At 43.2% G+C, this 16,754-nt stretch overlaps 2 protein-coding genes across 6 annotated transcripts in view; one reads left to right on the top strand and one right to left on the bottom strand.

The window, feature by feature from the left end:
• The window catches only part of LOC119953276 (archaemetzincin-2-like), a 291,941-nt gene extending 288,447 nt beyond the window's left edge, over positions 1-3,494 (top strand). For both annotated transcript variants that reach the window (XR_005457983.1, XM_038777348.1), the window contains one exon: positions 1,881-3,494. Coding sequence is in view for 1 of the 2 variants with exons in the window: in XM_038777348.1 (XP_038633276.1) it covers positions 1,881-1,888 (8 nt within the window). In the remaining variant the exon portion in view is untranslated. The remainder of the gene's footprint in view (positions 1-1,880) is intronic.
• The window catches only part of wipi1 (WD repeat domain, phosphoinositide interacting 1), a 92,334-nt gene that overhangs the window by 4,730 nt on the left and 70,850 nt on the right, over positions 1-16,754 (bottom strand). For 3 of the 4 annotated variants that reach the window (XM_038777367.1, XM_038777368.1, XM_038777371.1), the window contains 3 exons: positions 14,181-14,288; positions 9,035-9,156; positions 8,361-8,461 (listed from right to left, as the gene is read on the bottom strand). In XM_038777367.1, coding sequence (XP_038633295.1) covers positions 8,361-8,461; positions 9,035-9,156; positions 14,181-14,288 — 331 coding nt within the window. Of the gene's footprint in view, positions 1-8,308; positions 8,462-9,034; positions 9,157-14,180; positions 14,289-16,754 lie in introns of all 4 variants that reach the window. The other variant, XM_038777369.1, reaches the window with a different exon arrangement.

Genomic DNA, 16,754 nt, shown 5'->3' with positions numbered 1-16,754 from the left:
GGGGTCAGGAAGGTCAGTAAAAAGCGATTAGGATGTGGGCCTCATAACAAGACGATCTTGGAGAGGAATGAGAAAGAAACTAAAGAAATAAAATGTGATGAAAGGTCACAACCTGAAATGTGAAATTTGTACTTCTCTCTACAAATGCTCTCAGACCGGCTGAGGATTGAGAATTATTTTCCGTTTCAGGTGTCCATTTCTTTGCTTATTTGAGAATAATATTTGAGAAAAATATTGACTCAGAGCTTGGGTGGGTGGGGAATAAACAGTGGTGGTGGGGGGGGGGGGGGGGGGGGAGAAAGAGCCTGGTGAAAAGTTTGGCTCAGAGGCAGGTGAATGGATGGACAAGAAGTCAACGAGCTCTTCATACTTGTTTTTGGAGGCATGGAAAAAAAAACTGTTTTGCTGAGATGGTGGGTCGTAGAAAAAAGATGATGGTAATTTTGTTTGGATTCTGGGATGACATTGAACAAGTGGATGCTTTTGGCTGAGGCGAGTGTGGCTTGATTGTACTTGGATGTAGCCCAGCCAGATCAGGTGATGAATGGTTCTGCTCAAAATTATGCCCCTTGGACTTGAGGGACTGAACGCAAGTCAATATGGGATGGGATGAAATAATAATTGCTTGAATCAAGCAGTTAAAAGGGTTTAGAAAGTAAGTGACTTGATGTTATATTTATTCCCAGATACAGACAGAAGTGGAATTGGAAGGGGTTGGAAGATGTGGAAGTGGTCTTGTGATTCAGTGGGTAGCGTCCCTGCCTGCCTCTGAGCCAGAAGCTTCGGCTTCTAGTCCCATCCTAGGACTGTGTGGCCAAGAAAGGTGTTCATAACATGGCAAAAAAGATCAACTTGGTAAATCCTTCCAACACACACCAATGGCAGGTGCAAAGAACAGGAAAGATTCCTGGTCAGTCAGGTAATGGAAAGAAATGGAGCCTCTACTATCTATTTCCATAACTCCAGACTATGACATGCATGTAAAAGTGTATGTTGTCACAACAATATGGCCTTGTTTATGGGTGGCTAGAGGATGTGTGTGGGTCAGATTGGTACCACCAGCATGGGGTTAGATCAGTATTTTTCAAACGTTTTTTCCCGGGACCCTGTTTTACCAACCTGCCAACCTTCAGGACACACACCGGGCAACCTTCATGACCCACCATTTTCTTTTACTTTCAATTCGACGGGTGAGCTTACTTGGTCCTCGCGATCTCACTCCAATCAGTTTCACAGGAGGAGAGGGCTATGAGCATATCGGGTGCAGAGTTCCTTTGTGCTGTCTTCATCTTTGTGATCCAACCTCGCACTTGTAGGTTGTTGTGAAGGGCAAAAGCAACAAAATGCTTGTTTTACTCAGCACTGCATACACCTCGGAGATGCTACTTACAGCCTCATTGACTTGTGTAGTGTTTTTAATGTGCTGTCACAGGTGAGGCGCAGAAGTTGAGTTTCTTCATTTGGATTCAGCGGCAAGGTAGTAATTGTCTCTGGGCAGGGTGGCACGATGGCACAGTGGTTAGCACTGCTTCCTCACGGCGCCGCGGTCCCGGGTTCGATTCCGGCCCCAGGTCACTGTCCATCTGAAGTTTGCACATTCTCCCCGTGTCTCCCCCCGCCCCCCCCCAACCCAAAAAAATGTGCAGGGATGGTGGATTGGCCATGCTGAATTGCTCCTTAATTGGAAAAAAATAATAATTTAAAAAAATAATTAATTCTGGAGTCTCGGAGGGGATTTTTCACCCTCTGGTTCTCTCTCAAAATCTGATACTTCTCTGGAAAGTAGAGACAAAAACTGTTGATCAGCGCAGCCAGAGGGGACTGAATAAGACTTGCCAGTCTATTGACTTACTAACACTATTTTCTTCGATCTGTCGTAGCACCATGAGGAACATGAAGTAGTTGTGGCTTTCTACTCACAGTTGCCAAACTTTCAACGTCTTTTGGAAAGCATCAATTTCTTCAGAGTGCCAAAAGCAACCATCATCCTTCCCTTGCAATGAGGTTCAGTTCATTTAGAATTGAAAAGATGTCTGCAAGGTAAGACACAGTTAGAATCCAAGTTTCATCAGCAAACGAGTCAGCCAGAGGGTACGATTTCTCAAGGATACCTCAGTTCGTAAACTTTGACAAGCAGCCGACCCCTTGACAGCCAAAATACTTGTGTGTGGAACAATAAGTGTGGGTGCGTGGCACCATATCGGAACATAATGCCTCAAAAAGCCTGGTATTGCGTGCGCTGTGTTTAATGAAATACACGACACTCACAATTCCTTTCAACACCACTTTAAGATCGGATGGAATTCCTTTTGATGCCAATGCCTGAGGTGAATAAAACAATAAATCCCAAGAATGTCCTCACCAACTGCCTCCTTAATCCTTATTATAACTCCATTGTTTTTCCCAGTCATATTGGCTGCTTCATCGCTTGTGATTCCTCTGCAATGAACCCAGTTGAGTCCGCACTTTCCAACCACGTAACTATTCAATGCTTCATAAATCTCTGCACCAGTCGTGTTTGTTGGTAATGTCAGTCAGCAAGTAAATCCTCAACAAATTCATTGTGCCATACATACCTAACGTAAACTAGCAACGATGCACAATCTGAAAATTCTGTAATTTCATCCAGTTGAATTGAGAACTTGAGCTGATTTAAACAAGATATAAGCTGGGCTTCCAAATTCTCAGCAATATCACAAGTTCGGCGAGCCACTATGTTATCACTAACTGGGATGCATTTAACTTTTTCAGCTAACCTCTCATCTAGGACTGTACAGACTATGTCTATTGCCGCAGGGAGAATTAGCTAGTGTGGGACATTTTCTCTTTAGCTACGCGGTAAGTTAACATGTAAAGGGAAGCTACCATGCAAGAGGCCAATTCTACTTCTGTCATTCAATGTAACATTTCTGCTGAGGATTTCAGTTGACGATTTATGTTCTCGCTGCATCCTCAAAAAACAAAAATAAATAGGACACGCCATGTTTAGTCTTCAAATGCCCTTGAAGTTTTTTTTGAGGGTTTAAAACTTTCATTTGCCAGTACTTTCCTACATATAACTCACATAGGCTTTGCATCCCGATTTGCATTGGCACAATTAATAAAGCTATTCTTTAATTATCTTAATTCTGCTTTGTTCCTGATTTCAGCTTCTACTTAATGGTTTGCTACCAGAGGCCCTGGAGCTCACACCACCACTGCTTTGTCCTGCTGTGGACTCCCCTGTACAGCTCTCTCCAGCAGATTTAGTTGCGAGATCCTGGTCGGTTTGTGTCCCTGACACTCTCTTCCTTATTACAGAACGGTCAATTTTCAATTCATCAGTGCTGGCAGCTACAAAATGGAGGAATCTCTGCTCGGTGATTTCGCGCTCAGAACAGTGCATGGGGCATGTGACCTGCTCCCTTCTGCCACTTCCAGTAAAAGGTCTCCGGCGTTTGTTTAAAGTAACTGGCAGTGGGACAGTACACTGACGTCGGGAGGAGGTGGCTCACGACCCACCCGCGGGTCGCAACCATGGGTTTGAAAAGCCCTTCCAGCTGCGGTGGATTTAAGACCATCCTCCTTCTTCGACCCGTGGTTGAGGAAGAGGTGCTATGAGTTGGACCTGTCTTCGGTAAGAGAGCCGAAGCAATAGTTATGGGTGAAATGGGACGCAAGTTCATTCTCTATTAGGCTAGTCCAACAAGGGTACAGAGTAATCACAAATTACATTAATTAGCACCTGCAATGTAGAAAACTGTTCAACGATACTCAACAAAGAGGGCGGGATACCAAACAGCAGTTCGGGTAAATGTTAGATAGGTGTGATTATAAATTTGGTTGAAGAGGTAGCTTCTGAGGAGGCTTTTGAGGCGTAAGAGATATAGTATGGCACATGAGTTTGGAAATTCCAGAGTTTAGGGATATGACGATTGCAGGCTTTATCATTGGTTGAGCAGAGATTGTGGAACACACACTAGACCAGAATTGGAAGACTAGTAACTATTGGTCAGAGTGTAGGGCTAGGGAAAGTTCCAGAGGTAAGTAGCTTCAGGCCATGGAGTGATTTATAAATGAGCACAAGCATTTACTTGCTCCAGAAACAAGTTAATGCTTATAGCTGTTTTCATCTCAGGATTAAAGGAAGAGTAAAAAGGGTGAATTCTAGCAGTAACTGCCAGAATTAGCATAAAAAGCAAATTACTGTGGATGCTGGAATCTGAAAGAAAAACAGAAAATGCTGGACAATCTCAGCAAGTCTGATAGAATCTGTGGAGCGCGAACTAGTCCTCACTAATAGCTGTGGTCATTTTTCTGAGCCTTTCACAAGGCAAGAGATACTGGTTCCGTTTTACACCCTGTTACAATCTGCACGGAGGTCATGGGGTCTTGGCCATTAGGATCCCCGAGGCCTCACCTGAATACCATCTTCCCTGATGAGGGGGTGGAACTGAACCTTTAACCAGGGAGCTCTGTAGGCGTAAAAACCTCGTTCGTGATCGCAGGCACCTCGGTGGTCCCCATGGAGTTCGAGCAGCAGTCTGTGAATTTATCAGTGGTAATAGTCCAAGGGACTGGGCCAAGCTTCCTGGGGCACAATTGGTTAAAATGCCTCCGTTTGGACTGGCAGCACGTTTGCCAGATGTGCCTGGATAGCCAGGTGCAGTGCTCGCAAAGTTTCCAGAAGTATTTAAGAAAGGTTTGGGGGCTATCTGGGGAGCCACCGTCAGATCTTTGTAGACCCATCAGCACAACCGGGGTATTTCTGTGCCCGTCCCATTCCTGAAACCAAAATTGGATGAGGAGCTAGACCGACTGGAGCAGTTGGGCATCTTCTGCCCAAAACAGTTTGGGGCTTGGGGGTGCCGATAGTGCCAGTCTTGAAACCTAATGGCACTGCCAGGTTATGCGGGGATTGTAAAAGGACAGTAAATCGCGCCTCCCGTTTTGAATGTTGACCGGTACCCTGGATAGAAGACCTCTACGCATGGTTCAGTGGCGGACACATGAGCCACACATACTCGCAGTTTTCCACAATGGAGGATGTGAATATCAGTGAGTCAGGTTAAAAGTAAAGAGAAAAGTTTGGGAGTCTTGGGCGAGGCTAGATGGAGATTTTTCACCAAAAAGGAAATGAAGTTATGGAATAAGTCATGAGAAAAATAATTTGAAGCACCAATACAAAACAAAGTACTGCGAATGCCGGAAAGCTGAAATAGAAACAAAAAGTGCTGGAAATACTCAGGTCAGGCAGTATCTGTGGAGAGAAACAGAGTTAACATCAGGACTGATGACAGGTCATCTTGACCCGAAATGCTGACTCTAGTTTCGCTCGACCAGATGCTGCTTGAACTGCCCAGCGTTTTCAGCATTTTCTTGGTTTTATTTTGAATATTTAAAAGTATTCCTGGAAAGAAGAGGTTAGTCTCTCAAGAAAGGATAGATTTTCTTGGTCCCACAAATTCCAATGTTCTTGCAATGACGGAGAATTCTGCAGCTTTCCCCCATCCCACCCTGCTACAATATCAAAACAAATAGATATTAAACCATTTTGATGATTTGCACAGGATCATGTTACAAATCACAAAGAGAATCAAGTATTTAAGTGGATCTTGGTTGAATCAATATTTCTGTGCGGCTACATAACGTTGAATTGATTGGACACTGTAGGCAAAGCAGGATGTAGTTGTATGGTTCATCCATCGGCTGCATTCCAAGTGCAAATAACAACACACAAAACTTGGCACTACAAATCTACCTCTGAACAACCATCTTTCACTTTGCAAGCTAAAGGAAGGGGAGCTAAAGGAAGGGGAGCCAGCCTCACATGTCTGCACTTTTCTGCAATCAGACCTCAGTTTTGCACAACCGGTCCCAGTATTCAAAGACAAATCTAAACAGGTTTGAATATCACTTAGAGACGCAGGCTGAAACAAAAAAAAGTTGACCAAAATTGATACTTATGAGTTGCCAGGAAAAAAAAACAATTAGTGACAAACGCAGAGCTGCAATATATTTCCAATCTAAAGTTAACTTTGGACCCGCTGAAACAATGGGACCGTCTTTCAATCAGAAACCAGGCAGTGTGACACAGCAACTGAGTGACCTCGAAACTGACCTCATCAGCTCCTGATCCTTGACTATGACTAGGACCCTCCAAAACAGAGACTGTTTTCATAAAGCTATTAAAAAGTGCTGATATTCAACTGCAAATTGATGGCATAGGCAGAACAGACAGCAAATGAAGGTCGTTAAACATAAAACCTTTCAACTTAGTTCCTGGCCGCAATTATGTCACTCAGTGACTTTTCTGTCTAATCAGCTATTCAGCTGACTATAAACCTTCTGTGTTTTTGAATTAATAGTGTCAGACACTGTCAACAGTTATAGAACTACTAAAGTGCACGTGATGTGGTTAAAAGTTCAGACATGTCTTTAGGAAATTATGTGGACAGAAGAATGGAAATGCAGAGCACAATTAACGCTCATAATCTAATCTCTTGATTAAGAAACTAGACAGCAGAGAGTCTAGTATTAAGTGCTGACTTATCATTCACATTCATGCACATCTGTCACATGCTAGCACTCAATTTTATTTGTTACAGATAATGTCAAAATTATGTCAGTGTTACTGCAGAACTAACTGCTACAATGTCAGTATAACATACAAGGTCTTTCAGGCTTTAAAAGAAAGTTTGAGGTCCTATCCTTACATTTGAGGGAAAATTGTTCATCTAATTTTTAAACATTACTTTGGGGGGAAAAAAATTAGCAATTATTTCTGTACTAATATTTTATGCTACTTACATAAATTATATGAACCATTGAATCCATACAGTGCTGAAGGAGGCCATTCGGCCCATCGAGTCTGCACTGACCCTCTGAAGGAGCACCTTACCTAGGACCACTCCCATGCCCTTTTCCTGTAATCCCACCTAACCTACACATCTTTGGACTGTGGGAGGAAATCGGAGCACCTGGAGGAAACCCACGGAGATACGGGGAGAACATGCAAACTCTACGCGGTCACCCAAGGCAGGTATCGAATCCACGTCCTTGCCGCTATGAGACAACAGTGCTAACCACTGTGCCGAACTAAATTGAAATGCCTGAGGCCGGTGTATTTTCAAAATGTATACGATTTAAATGCTAAAATCTGAAATTTTTAATAGTGGCCCCAGTTCCAAGGCCATATTTCCATGAAAGTAAAGAGCTGGAAGAATCCACGGGGAAAAGCACTGCCATATAGCCAATCTCAAGAGTACCATGAACAACACAGGTCAATTAGGAGAATAATAGCGTTTTAAGAACAAATGGATTCTGCTAAAAGGAATTAAATATTCAAACCTGAGCACATATAACTGTTCCATTTCGTTCACAGGTATGTTTGAAGTTTTAAATTTGCTCCATATAAAGTTGAGTCAATGTTATGAAAGCAGCAATTTTCCAAATACCGGACGTTTAAATTCTGAGTTCAGTCCTTCACTTGTACAAGTAAATTGATGCCAGACAATCAGTCAATCAAATTATTTCTGCATTAAATCATCCCATCCATTACTGAAAGATCTAAATGAATATTCAGAGAGGCGATCAAGGTACTATTGTGCTAGACGTCAAAATAATATACCATGAAAATAGCTGAACTCAAGCAAAAACAAATACTCTAAACCAGTCTTAGGCCACTTGAATGAATGTTTTTCTGCTGATGTTTAAAGCTATTACCCAACTTCTAACTACTGATTACTCAAAAGATATTAATAATCTTTTCCATTTTGCCTTACGAGGACCTGTGCAAGGTGAGGAGACATGGGTGTGCAGAGGTATACATGGAGTATGTGGCTGACTCCCCTTTCCCCAACCCCCACTTGAGCTGTGCGCAAGTGCCGTGAAATGAAACACACTCGCACAGTTTCCAAGATGCCCATGTAGAAAACGAGTCAGACTTTGGTACTTTTAGCATCAGCAAGATGCTGCGCATGTCCTGCACTGTTTGCAGAGGTGATGGAAGCCTATAGACTGAAAGCACACCTCAGTACTCTGAGGTTTCAGCTCTCCAGCTACTGAGCTGCATCATTAGTTTATGGAGAAACACAGTTTATCTTTGTTTATTCCAGCCTGTCTAATCATTAATGCTACATGCTACAAAATATGAATGAGGAAAGTGAACAATCTAAGCAAAGACGGTTTGAAATGTGTCACTTTTGGATGCCATGTGTTTCTGAACTCCTTAGGTGTTAATCAAAAAGACACAGGTCAGCTTCATCGTAGAATGAATGTGTTTTGTGCGACTGGAATACTTTCTTCTCAGTTTCAGATTAACACTTGCCCTCGTGAGTGACAAAGCGATGGCTCAGGCTTTAGTTATTCTGTATGCTCACAGGAGGAAATTCAGTCTCATCATCCAGGTGCAATGGTCCAGCAGCAAGCTCGTGCTCAGGAATGATCTCTCCGTGCAGAATCCCCCCATCTTCAGAATATCCTGGAAGGGAACATTAAACAACAGTAAGGCTTAAGAGGATAGGTATAATAATTTAAATCAAAACATGTTGAGTATATGGCATCCATCTCTGAACATGTTGTTCAGCTTCATTTCATAACGTAGAGATCAGCACACACTACCGTATATGAAATGAAATGAAATGAAAATCGCTTATTGTCACGAGTAGGCTTCAATGAAGTTACTATGAAAAGCCCCTAGTCGCCACATTCTGGCGCCTGTTCGGGGAGGCTGGTACAGGAATTGAACTGTGCAGCTGGACTGCCTTGGTCTGCTTTAAAAGCCAGCGATTTAGCCCAGTGTGCTAAACCAGCCCCTGTACAATATATAGGAGATTAATTAATATATAACATACAGGAGAGTTTCCAGTGTAATGTGCTATGTAGCACACTTAGTTCCCTTGTGCAGTAACCACTGAAACTTATTAAAATTTAATGTTTACTGTACTTAACAGCTCAGAAAGTTCCATTGTGTACTCTTATACTTGAGACATAAAGCATGATAATCTGGTTAATCAACAAACAATATTACAAGTGGCTGAGATTAAATTGATACCTGGTGTTGTTGACGATGAAGGCACTGAGCTAGTTTTGGCAACAGTTGCTGCATAGGTTAGTGAACTGGATGGTGTCAAGTCAGATTTGGCAATGTCAATGTTGTCATCTTCACTGTGTAGCCTAAACCCGAACAAAAAGAGAAGTCCAAAATGTCAAAATACGATCTTCAATCTAGCATTTTCAGCATATTGCATTATGTTGGTGCTACGTAGGGTACAGATCTACAACTTCAGCTCCAATTACTTATTAATCATACCCATACCATTTGGGTCATTGATCCTCACAGGAAATTAAAATTGATCCTCACATACCCTCTCACCACTATTGTACAGCCTCAACGAAAGGAGAAATGTGTTTCAGAAATACACACAAACAGTCCCAGCAGCATTTTTGCTCAAAGAGGGTCATGCCTTAATGTTCAGGCATGCAGTGATATCATTATGTACCATCACATTACAACATAGGAGCCTTAATTTACCATTGTTTTAACTAGAACATGGCGTAATATGGACATTAATAACTTTAGTATTAAATAAAACATTCAGATTTGACTGCCAAGATACTTCATGTTCTTCTTTAAAGAGGTTTCTATTGAACTGCCACAATTAAAGAGGCCCCTAAAGCTTGACAACTCACCTGGAGTAAGCCTTTGGCATTCTTGCCTTTGTTAGGTGGAAAAGTGTTTGAATCCCACTCCAAATAGCCTTGAAATGTGAAGACTATAACACAGTCACTAAATGCTGGGTTGGCACCATGTGCAAGTTTGGATATGGTGACTGTTGCATTATTGTGCCACAGCTAAATACCATGGTTTGTCTAAGTTCAGACATAGTATTTCATCAACGTGATTGGTAACACAGTGGCAAGCACTGCTGTCTCACAGCACCAGGGAGCCTAGTTCAATTCCAGCCTTGGGTGACTGTGTGGAGTTTGCACTTCCTGCGCTCCTGTTTCCTCCCACAGTCTAAAGATGTGCAGGTTAGATGGGGGTCACGGGATAGGGAGAGGGTGTGGGCCTAGATAGGGTACTCTTTCAGGTGGTCGGTGCAGACTTTTTTTTTTAAAAAAAATTTTTATTAAGATTTTCACAAAATATAAACAAAACAACCGCGGTAAAAACCCAAGAACAACACCCACCCAACTATAAAAGCAACTGCAAACAAAGAAAAAAAAATCAAACAACAAAAGGGAAAGCGGTAACACCCGCCACATCCCACAAACCCATGTACACAGTTCTCCCTCCCACCGAACCAAACCCTCCCCCCCACCGCTCGGTTGCTGCTGCTGCCGGCCTATTTCCCTACCGTTCCGCCAGGAAGTCCAGGAAAGGCTGCCACCGCCTAAAGAATCCTTGTACTGATCCCCTCAGGGCAAATTTCACCTTCTCCAATTTGATGAACCCCGCCATATCATTGATCCAGGCCTCCACGCTTGGGGGCCTCGCATCCTTCCACTGAAGAAGAATCCTCTGCCGGGCTATGGTCGGTGCAGACTTGATGGGCCAAATGGCTACCTTCTGCATTCTATGATCTTCAGATTTACATGCTTAAACATGAACCACTTATTGTTAATCTTTAGCTATTTACCAGTCCCAATTAATATCATGCATGGTGCTGCTTCCATGCAGGCTGTTTCTAGAGTGTTCTCTATTACCACATGATGTTAAATTAATTTTACTTGTCTTTGGATAATCTTCCAGTTGTATACGCTTAGTCCCGAGGGATTTTTGACCCAACTGAAAAGGGATTCCTTTCTTTTAAATCCTGCAGGCCTTTTCCACTTAAAAAAAAAACTGCTCTGCAGGTTTGACTCTTTAGCCTACCAGCTGATGTTTACTTAACTTTTTTGAAAATCTCAGTGCAACATGGCCACCAGAGCTGCAATCTGCTGAGCCTCTGGGACCGCCACCCTTTCTATTACACAAGCAAAAACTTTATTTTTTGTAATTATCGCTCATCATGTTGTGAATGGACCAGGTGCTTTGAGTCAGGTCTTTATGATCTGGCCAGGTTTCTTTTTAAAATGCTTCATCACTCCGGGGTCTTGCAATGGACATCCACTTACTCTGGTGGATTCCTCAACTTCCAAGCTTGTAGCAAAGATTCCTAAACCTTTTCTTTATTTGTTTCTGCTGAGGTACACGTCTCTCCAGTTAACCTTCAGCTACTTTTAGTCTTTCATATCTTGTGATATTCATAGAATAGGATCATAGAATCCCTACAGTGAAGGAGGCGGCCAGTCAGCCCATCGAGCCTGCACTGACCCTCCGAAGGAGCACCCAAGCCCATTCCCCCACCTTATCCCTGTAACCCCACCTAACCTTTTGGACACAAAGAGGCAATTTAGCATAGCCAGTCCACCCAACCTGAACATCATTGGACTGTGGGAGGAAACCGGAGCACCAGGAGGAAACCCACACACAAACAGACAGTCACCCAAGCTGGAATTTAACCCGGGTCCCTGGCGCTGTGAGGCAGCAGTGCTAACCACTGTGCCGCCTCTGGGTTCATCATTTATAATACCACCTTTCTTATCACCACTGATCTTCATGTTGTGTTATGATGCCTCCACTGATGTGATATATTTCATGAGCGACCACTGCAGCCAATCACATTGTAATGTGGTGTCGGCTGTGGTGTCTCTGTCATGAAGAGCCCAAGGCTTATATGTTCAAGCGTAAACTATTTATTGTTCATCTTTAACTATTTACAGATCCAATTAACATCATGCTGCTTCAATGCAGACTGCTTCTAGAGTGTTCAGAGTCTATTACCATGTAACTCTATATATCATACTGCAGGCAGTGCTGGTCTCCTGTCTCGTGTTCACCCTTGTTCTGCTGAACACATTTCATTACAATCACATAATATAACAGTGACGATTGTAGCATTCCATCTGAGTTAACAGGGTTTGGTTCTGCCCACCCACTCCAGACAGCTACAGCTAGAGGAGATTTGTGCACTGGCTCTGAATACTGCACAGAGGTTCAGTGGGCATATTTGAATTTGATGGGTATGGGTGCCACCATTAAGGGTAGATGGGGCTCTTTAAATTTGGTTACCGCCCAGAAAAGAGAAGGAACCCTCAAAAAATAAAATATATAGGCAAAAGATAACTACCTCACCTAGTTGTTTATAGAAAATTACTCAACTCTCACACATATTAGCCTGGAGTTAGGATCTGCCCTCAGTGCAACACAACAGACAGGCCTATCATCAGTACTTAAAAAGTACTGATTCGAGATAGAATGGCAACATATATTTTGCAAAGCTATAGCTGTTTTGATGTCATGAAGTTCACCTGCAATGAAATTTAGAATGGAGAATATTTTGTTCTCATTCACGAGGTTATTAAAGCAAGACTGTAACTATGAGTACAGTTCTAATGACTGCACGATCGCCTGTGCCCTCCAGCCAGTTCTTATGGAACATAAAGCACAATTGTTCCAGTTGGAACTCAGGAATTAGTATGTTTACTTCCAGATGACTCCCTTTATAAAATTTACAATAAAGGTGCAAATATAGTAGGATATAATCTTTACATAGTACATGCATAGAACATACAGTGCAGGAGGCCATTCGGCCCAGCGATTCTGCACCAACCCACCCAAGCCCTCACTTCCACCCTATCCCCATAACCCCTCCTCACCTTTATGGACACTAAGGGCAATTTAGCGTGGCCAATCCACCTAACCTGCACGTCTTTGGACTGTGGGAGGAAACCGGAGCACCCGGAGGAAACCCACGCAGACACGGGGAGAACGTGCAGACTCCGCACAAAAGTGACCCAGCAGTGAATCGAACCTGGGACCCTGGCGCTGTGAAGCCACAGTGCTAGCCATGTGTGCTACCGTGCTGCTTCAAAGTTTTCCTACAGCATAACTGTGCTGTACGTTTACCATTTTTAAAAAAAAGCATTTCACATCAAAGTCACCTTAAAAAAAACTGATGCATTCTGAAAATTGAGTTCCCGGCAAACATCCATCATACTTTGTAATATTTGTTCTCGCCCTGCATTCAAGGTGATATGAAAATCTTGATGGTACGGTATCATTGTGCTATTGCCAAGCTGCAAGCTAAGGCAACCTACCTTGCAGAGAATTCTTCTCGTACAGTTCCCGCACACCATTGGGTAGAGCTGGCACTAGACTTTGTACCTGGTGAAAGAATCAAGTGAAGGGTGACCCCTTTCTTTATGACTTAAGGTTACTATGATGTCATAAAGAAGAGTAAGAAGTCTTACAACACCAGGTTAAAGTCCAACAGGTTTGTTTCAAACACGAGCTTTCGGAGCACGGCTCCTTCTTCAGGTGAATCGGAGCCGTGCTCCGAAAGCTCGTGTTTGAAACAAACCTGTTGGACTTTAACCTGGTGTTGTAAGACTTCTTACTGTGCTCACCCCAGTCCAACGCCGGCATCTCCACATCATGGTCATAAAGAAGGGTGACCCTGACATGACCCCTTTCATCCAATGGAAAATCTAACTCTTCCCCAAATGTATCAGCTCATTTGACTAGCAATAAAATAAAGAAAATTCTGCAAAGCCACTGGAGGATCGAAGACAGACAACAACTCAACTGGTAGGCAAATTTAATTGTCGGGTTCATTTTTCAACCTTCACACATAACTGGAGGTTAACCAAGTAGTAATAGATTATAAGGCGGGAAATTTCTAAATAAAGGTTGATACTCCTATCAGTAAGACAACGCATCAAAAGCCACAAAATCCCCAACTAAAATCAACATGCATGTTTAGAGTACTAACTACTCCAGTCAACTGCACAAATATTTTTAATGGCAGCCTTATTTAAAGAAGACAGGACATGGAGGTTCACTGCTGTTGTCTAGAAGGTGATAAATCAGAAAACAATCCATAAGTAGTGTGATGTACTCTTCCTTGGATCTATATAAAATAAATAATTGATTGGACTTTCAAACACCAGTGTAAGTACAATAGAGATTATATGGCACAGGTATATTTTGCACTGTGGTGCCTGTAAATGCATTCTGTTCCTGACCTTTTTGCAACAAGCAAACGCAGAGTGCGCCATGTGTGCTGCAGTCAGATTCTTTAGGTACTCAGCAGTTAAATCAGCAGTTCTTAATTTTCTAAGAACTCATTGTAAAATGGAGAACAAACACTCACCTGTGTCTGTTTATGAGAACACATTCACCACCATCATGAGGGTCTAAGTTGTAAATGTACAGGAATCCATCTGAGGCAGCAACAAGAAGCCGAGGTAACTTCTGAATCCTGTTCGCCAAAAGAATGCATTTACTAAGCCCCCAAACCATACAGCAATATATTTAACACTATTTACCAACATTGCATGGCCTAAAATATAGTTTGGGATGGTTTTCTCACCATCCTCCACTTATTGATCATAAATACGTTTCAAAGAACATGTTTATACTTTCATTATTAACAGTGCAAGAAAAATAATAAGTATAGAGACCAAATTAATCTGAAATCTTTCATGTCCTCAGAAAGTCCAAATGTGGCAACCAATTTGAACACGCAAGTTCCTGAAAAAACAAAATAGCCTGGAGAGGCGATGGCATAATCACTGAACTAGTAATCCAGAGACCCGGGGTAATGGTCTGGGGACCCGGGTGCAAATCCCACCCTAAATGCGAATGGTGGAATTTAAACTCAATTAAATTAAATTGATGATCAATATAAAATGCCCTTTAGGGAAGGGAATCCTTACCTGGCCTGACCTACATGTGGCTCCATGTGGTTGACTCTGAAATGGCCTAGCAAGCCACTCAGTTGTAGTCAACCGCTACAAAAACACAAAAAAGGAACAAAACCGGACAGGCCAGCTGGCATCAAGCTGAGCATTGGAAACGACAACGACAAACACTGCTGACATACCCACATGTTGGGTATAAAGGCAGTGTTTGCCCTCAACATCGACTCTGGACCCCATGAACCTCCTGCTGATTACCACATACTGTCCACCATCAGCTGATGAATCAGTACTCCATGTTGAACACCACTTGGAAGAAGCACTGAGGGTAAAAATGGCACAGAATATACTCTGGGGGACTTCAATGTCCATCGCCAAATGTGATTCGGTAGCATCAGCGCAGACCGAGCTGGTCAGGTCCTAAAGGACATAGCTGCTGGACTGGGACTGCAGCAGGTGGTAAAAAACATACTTGACCATATCCTCACCAACCTGCCTGCTGCAGATACATCCGCCCATGACAGTATCGGTGGATGTGGCCACCACACAGTCCTTGTGGAGACAAAGTCCCATCTTCACATTGAGAATTCACTCCACTGTGTTGTGTGGCACTACCGAGCGAAATGGGATAAACTTCAAACAGATCTAGCAACTCAAGACTGGGCACCGATGAGTCGCTGTGGACCATCAGCAACAGCCACAACCTGCAACCTCATGGCCCGGCATTTCCCCCACTCGACCATTACCACCAAGATAGGGGATCACCACCGGTTCAATGAAGAGTGCAGGAGAACATGCCAGGGGCAACACCAGGCATACTTAAAAATTAGGTGTCTACCTGGTGAAGCTACAATATAGGACTACTTGCGTGCCAAACAGAATAAGCAGCAATTACTAGACAGAGCCAAGAGATTCTACAACATCAGATCTAAACTCTGTAGTCCTGCCACATCCAGCTGTGAATGGTGGTGGACAATTTAACAACTCGTGGAGGAGACTCCACAAATATCCACATCCTCAATGATGGAGGGGCCTCCATCTTCAGACAGACAGAGGTGCCAAGTGGATGATCGATCTGAGTCTCCTCCGGAGGTCCCCAGCAGCACAGATGTCAGTCTTCAGCCAAAGCAATTCAGTCCATGTGACAGCAAGAAATGGCTGAAGGCGATGGATATTGCAAAGGGTATGTGATATGGGCCCTGACAATATTCCAGTATTAGTACTGAGGATTTGTTTTCCAGAACTTGCCACACCCCTAGCCAAGCAGTTCTGGTACAGCTACAACACTGGCTTCAACCCTTCAATGTGGAAAAGTGCCCAGGTGTAACCAGCACACAAGAAACATGACAAATCTAACCCAGCCAATTACTGCCCTATCAGTCTACTCTCCATCATCAGCGACGTGATGAAGGAGTGCTATCAAGCAGCACTTACTCAACAATAACCTGCTCATAGACACTCCGTTTGTGATCCCCAGGGCCACTCAGCTCCTGACCTCATTACAGCCTTGGTTCAAACATAGACAAAAGAGCTGAATTCCAGAGTTGAGGTGAGAGTGATTGCCCTTGACATTAAGGCAGCATTTAACCGAGCATGGCATCAAGGGGCCCTTTCAAAACTGGAGTCAATGGGAATCAGGGGGAAAACTCTCTGCTGGTTGGAGTCATACCTGGCCCAGAGGAAAATGGTTGTGGTGATTGGAGGGCAATCATCTCAGCTCCAGGACCTTACTGCAGGTGTTCCTCAGGGTAGTGGATCTAGGTACAACCATCTTCAGCTGCTTCATCAATGACCTCCCTTCCGTCATAAAATAAGAAGTGGGATGTTCGCAGATGACTGCACAATGTTCAGCACAATTTGCAACTGCTTGGATAATGAAGCAGTCCACATCCAAGTGCAGCAAGATCTCACCAATATCCAGGCTCTGGCAAGGTACATTTGTGCCACACAAGTGTCAGGCAATGACCATCTCCTACAAGAGAGGATCTAACCATTGCCCCATGACATTCAATAGCATTACCATTGCT

Source organism: Scyliorhinus canicula, chromosome 18 (genome assembly GCF_902713615.1).
Source record: "Scyliorhinus canicula chromosome 18, sScyCan1.1, whole genome shotgun sequence".
Classification (NCBI taxonomy): domain Eukaryota; kingdom Metazoa; phylum Chordata; class Chondrichthyes; order Carcharhiniformes; family Scyliorhinidae; genus Scyliorhinus; species Scyliorhinus canicula.
Note: the sequence above shows the minus strand (reverse complement) of the source record. Positions and strands in the feature narration are given on the sequence as shown.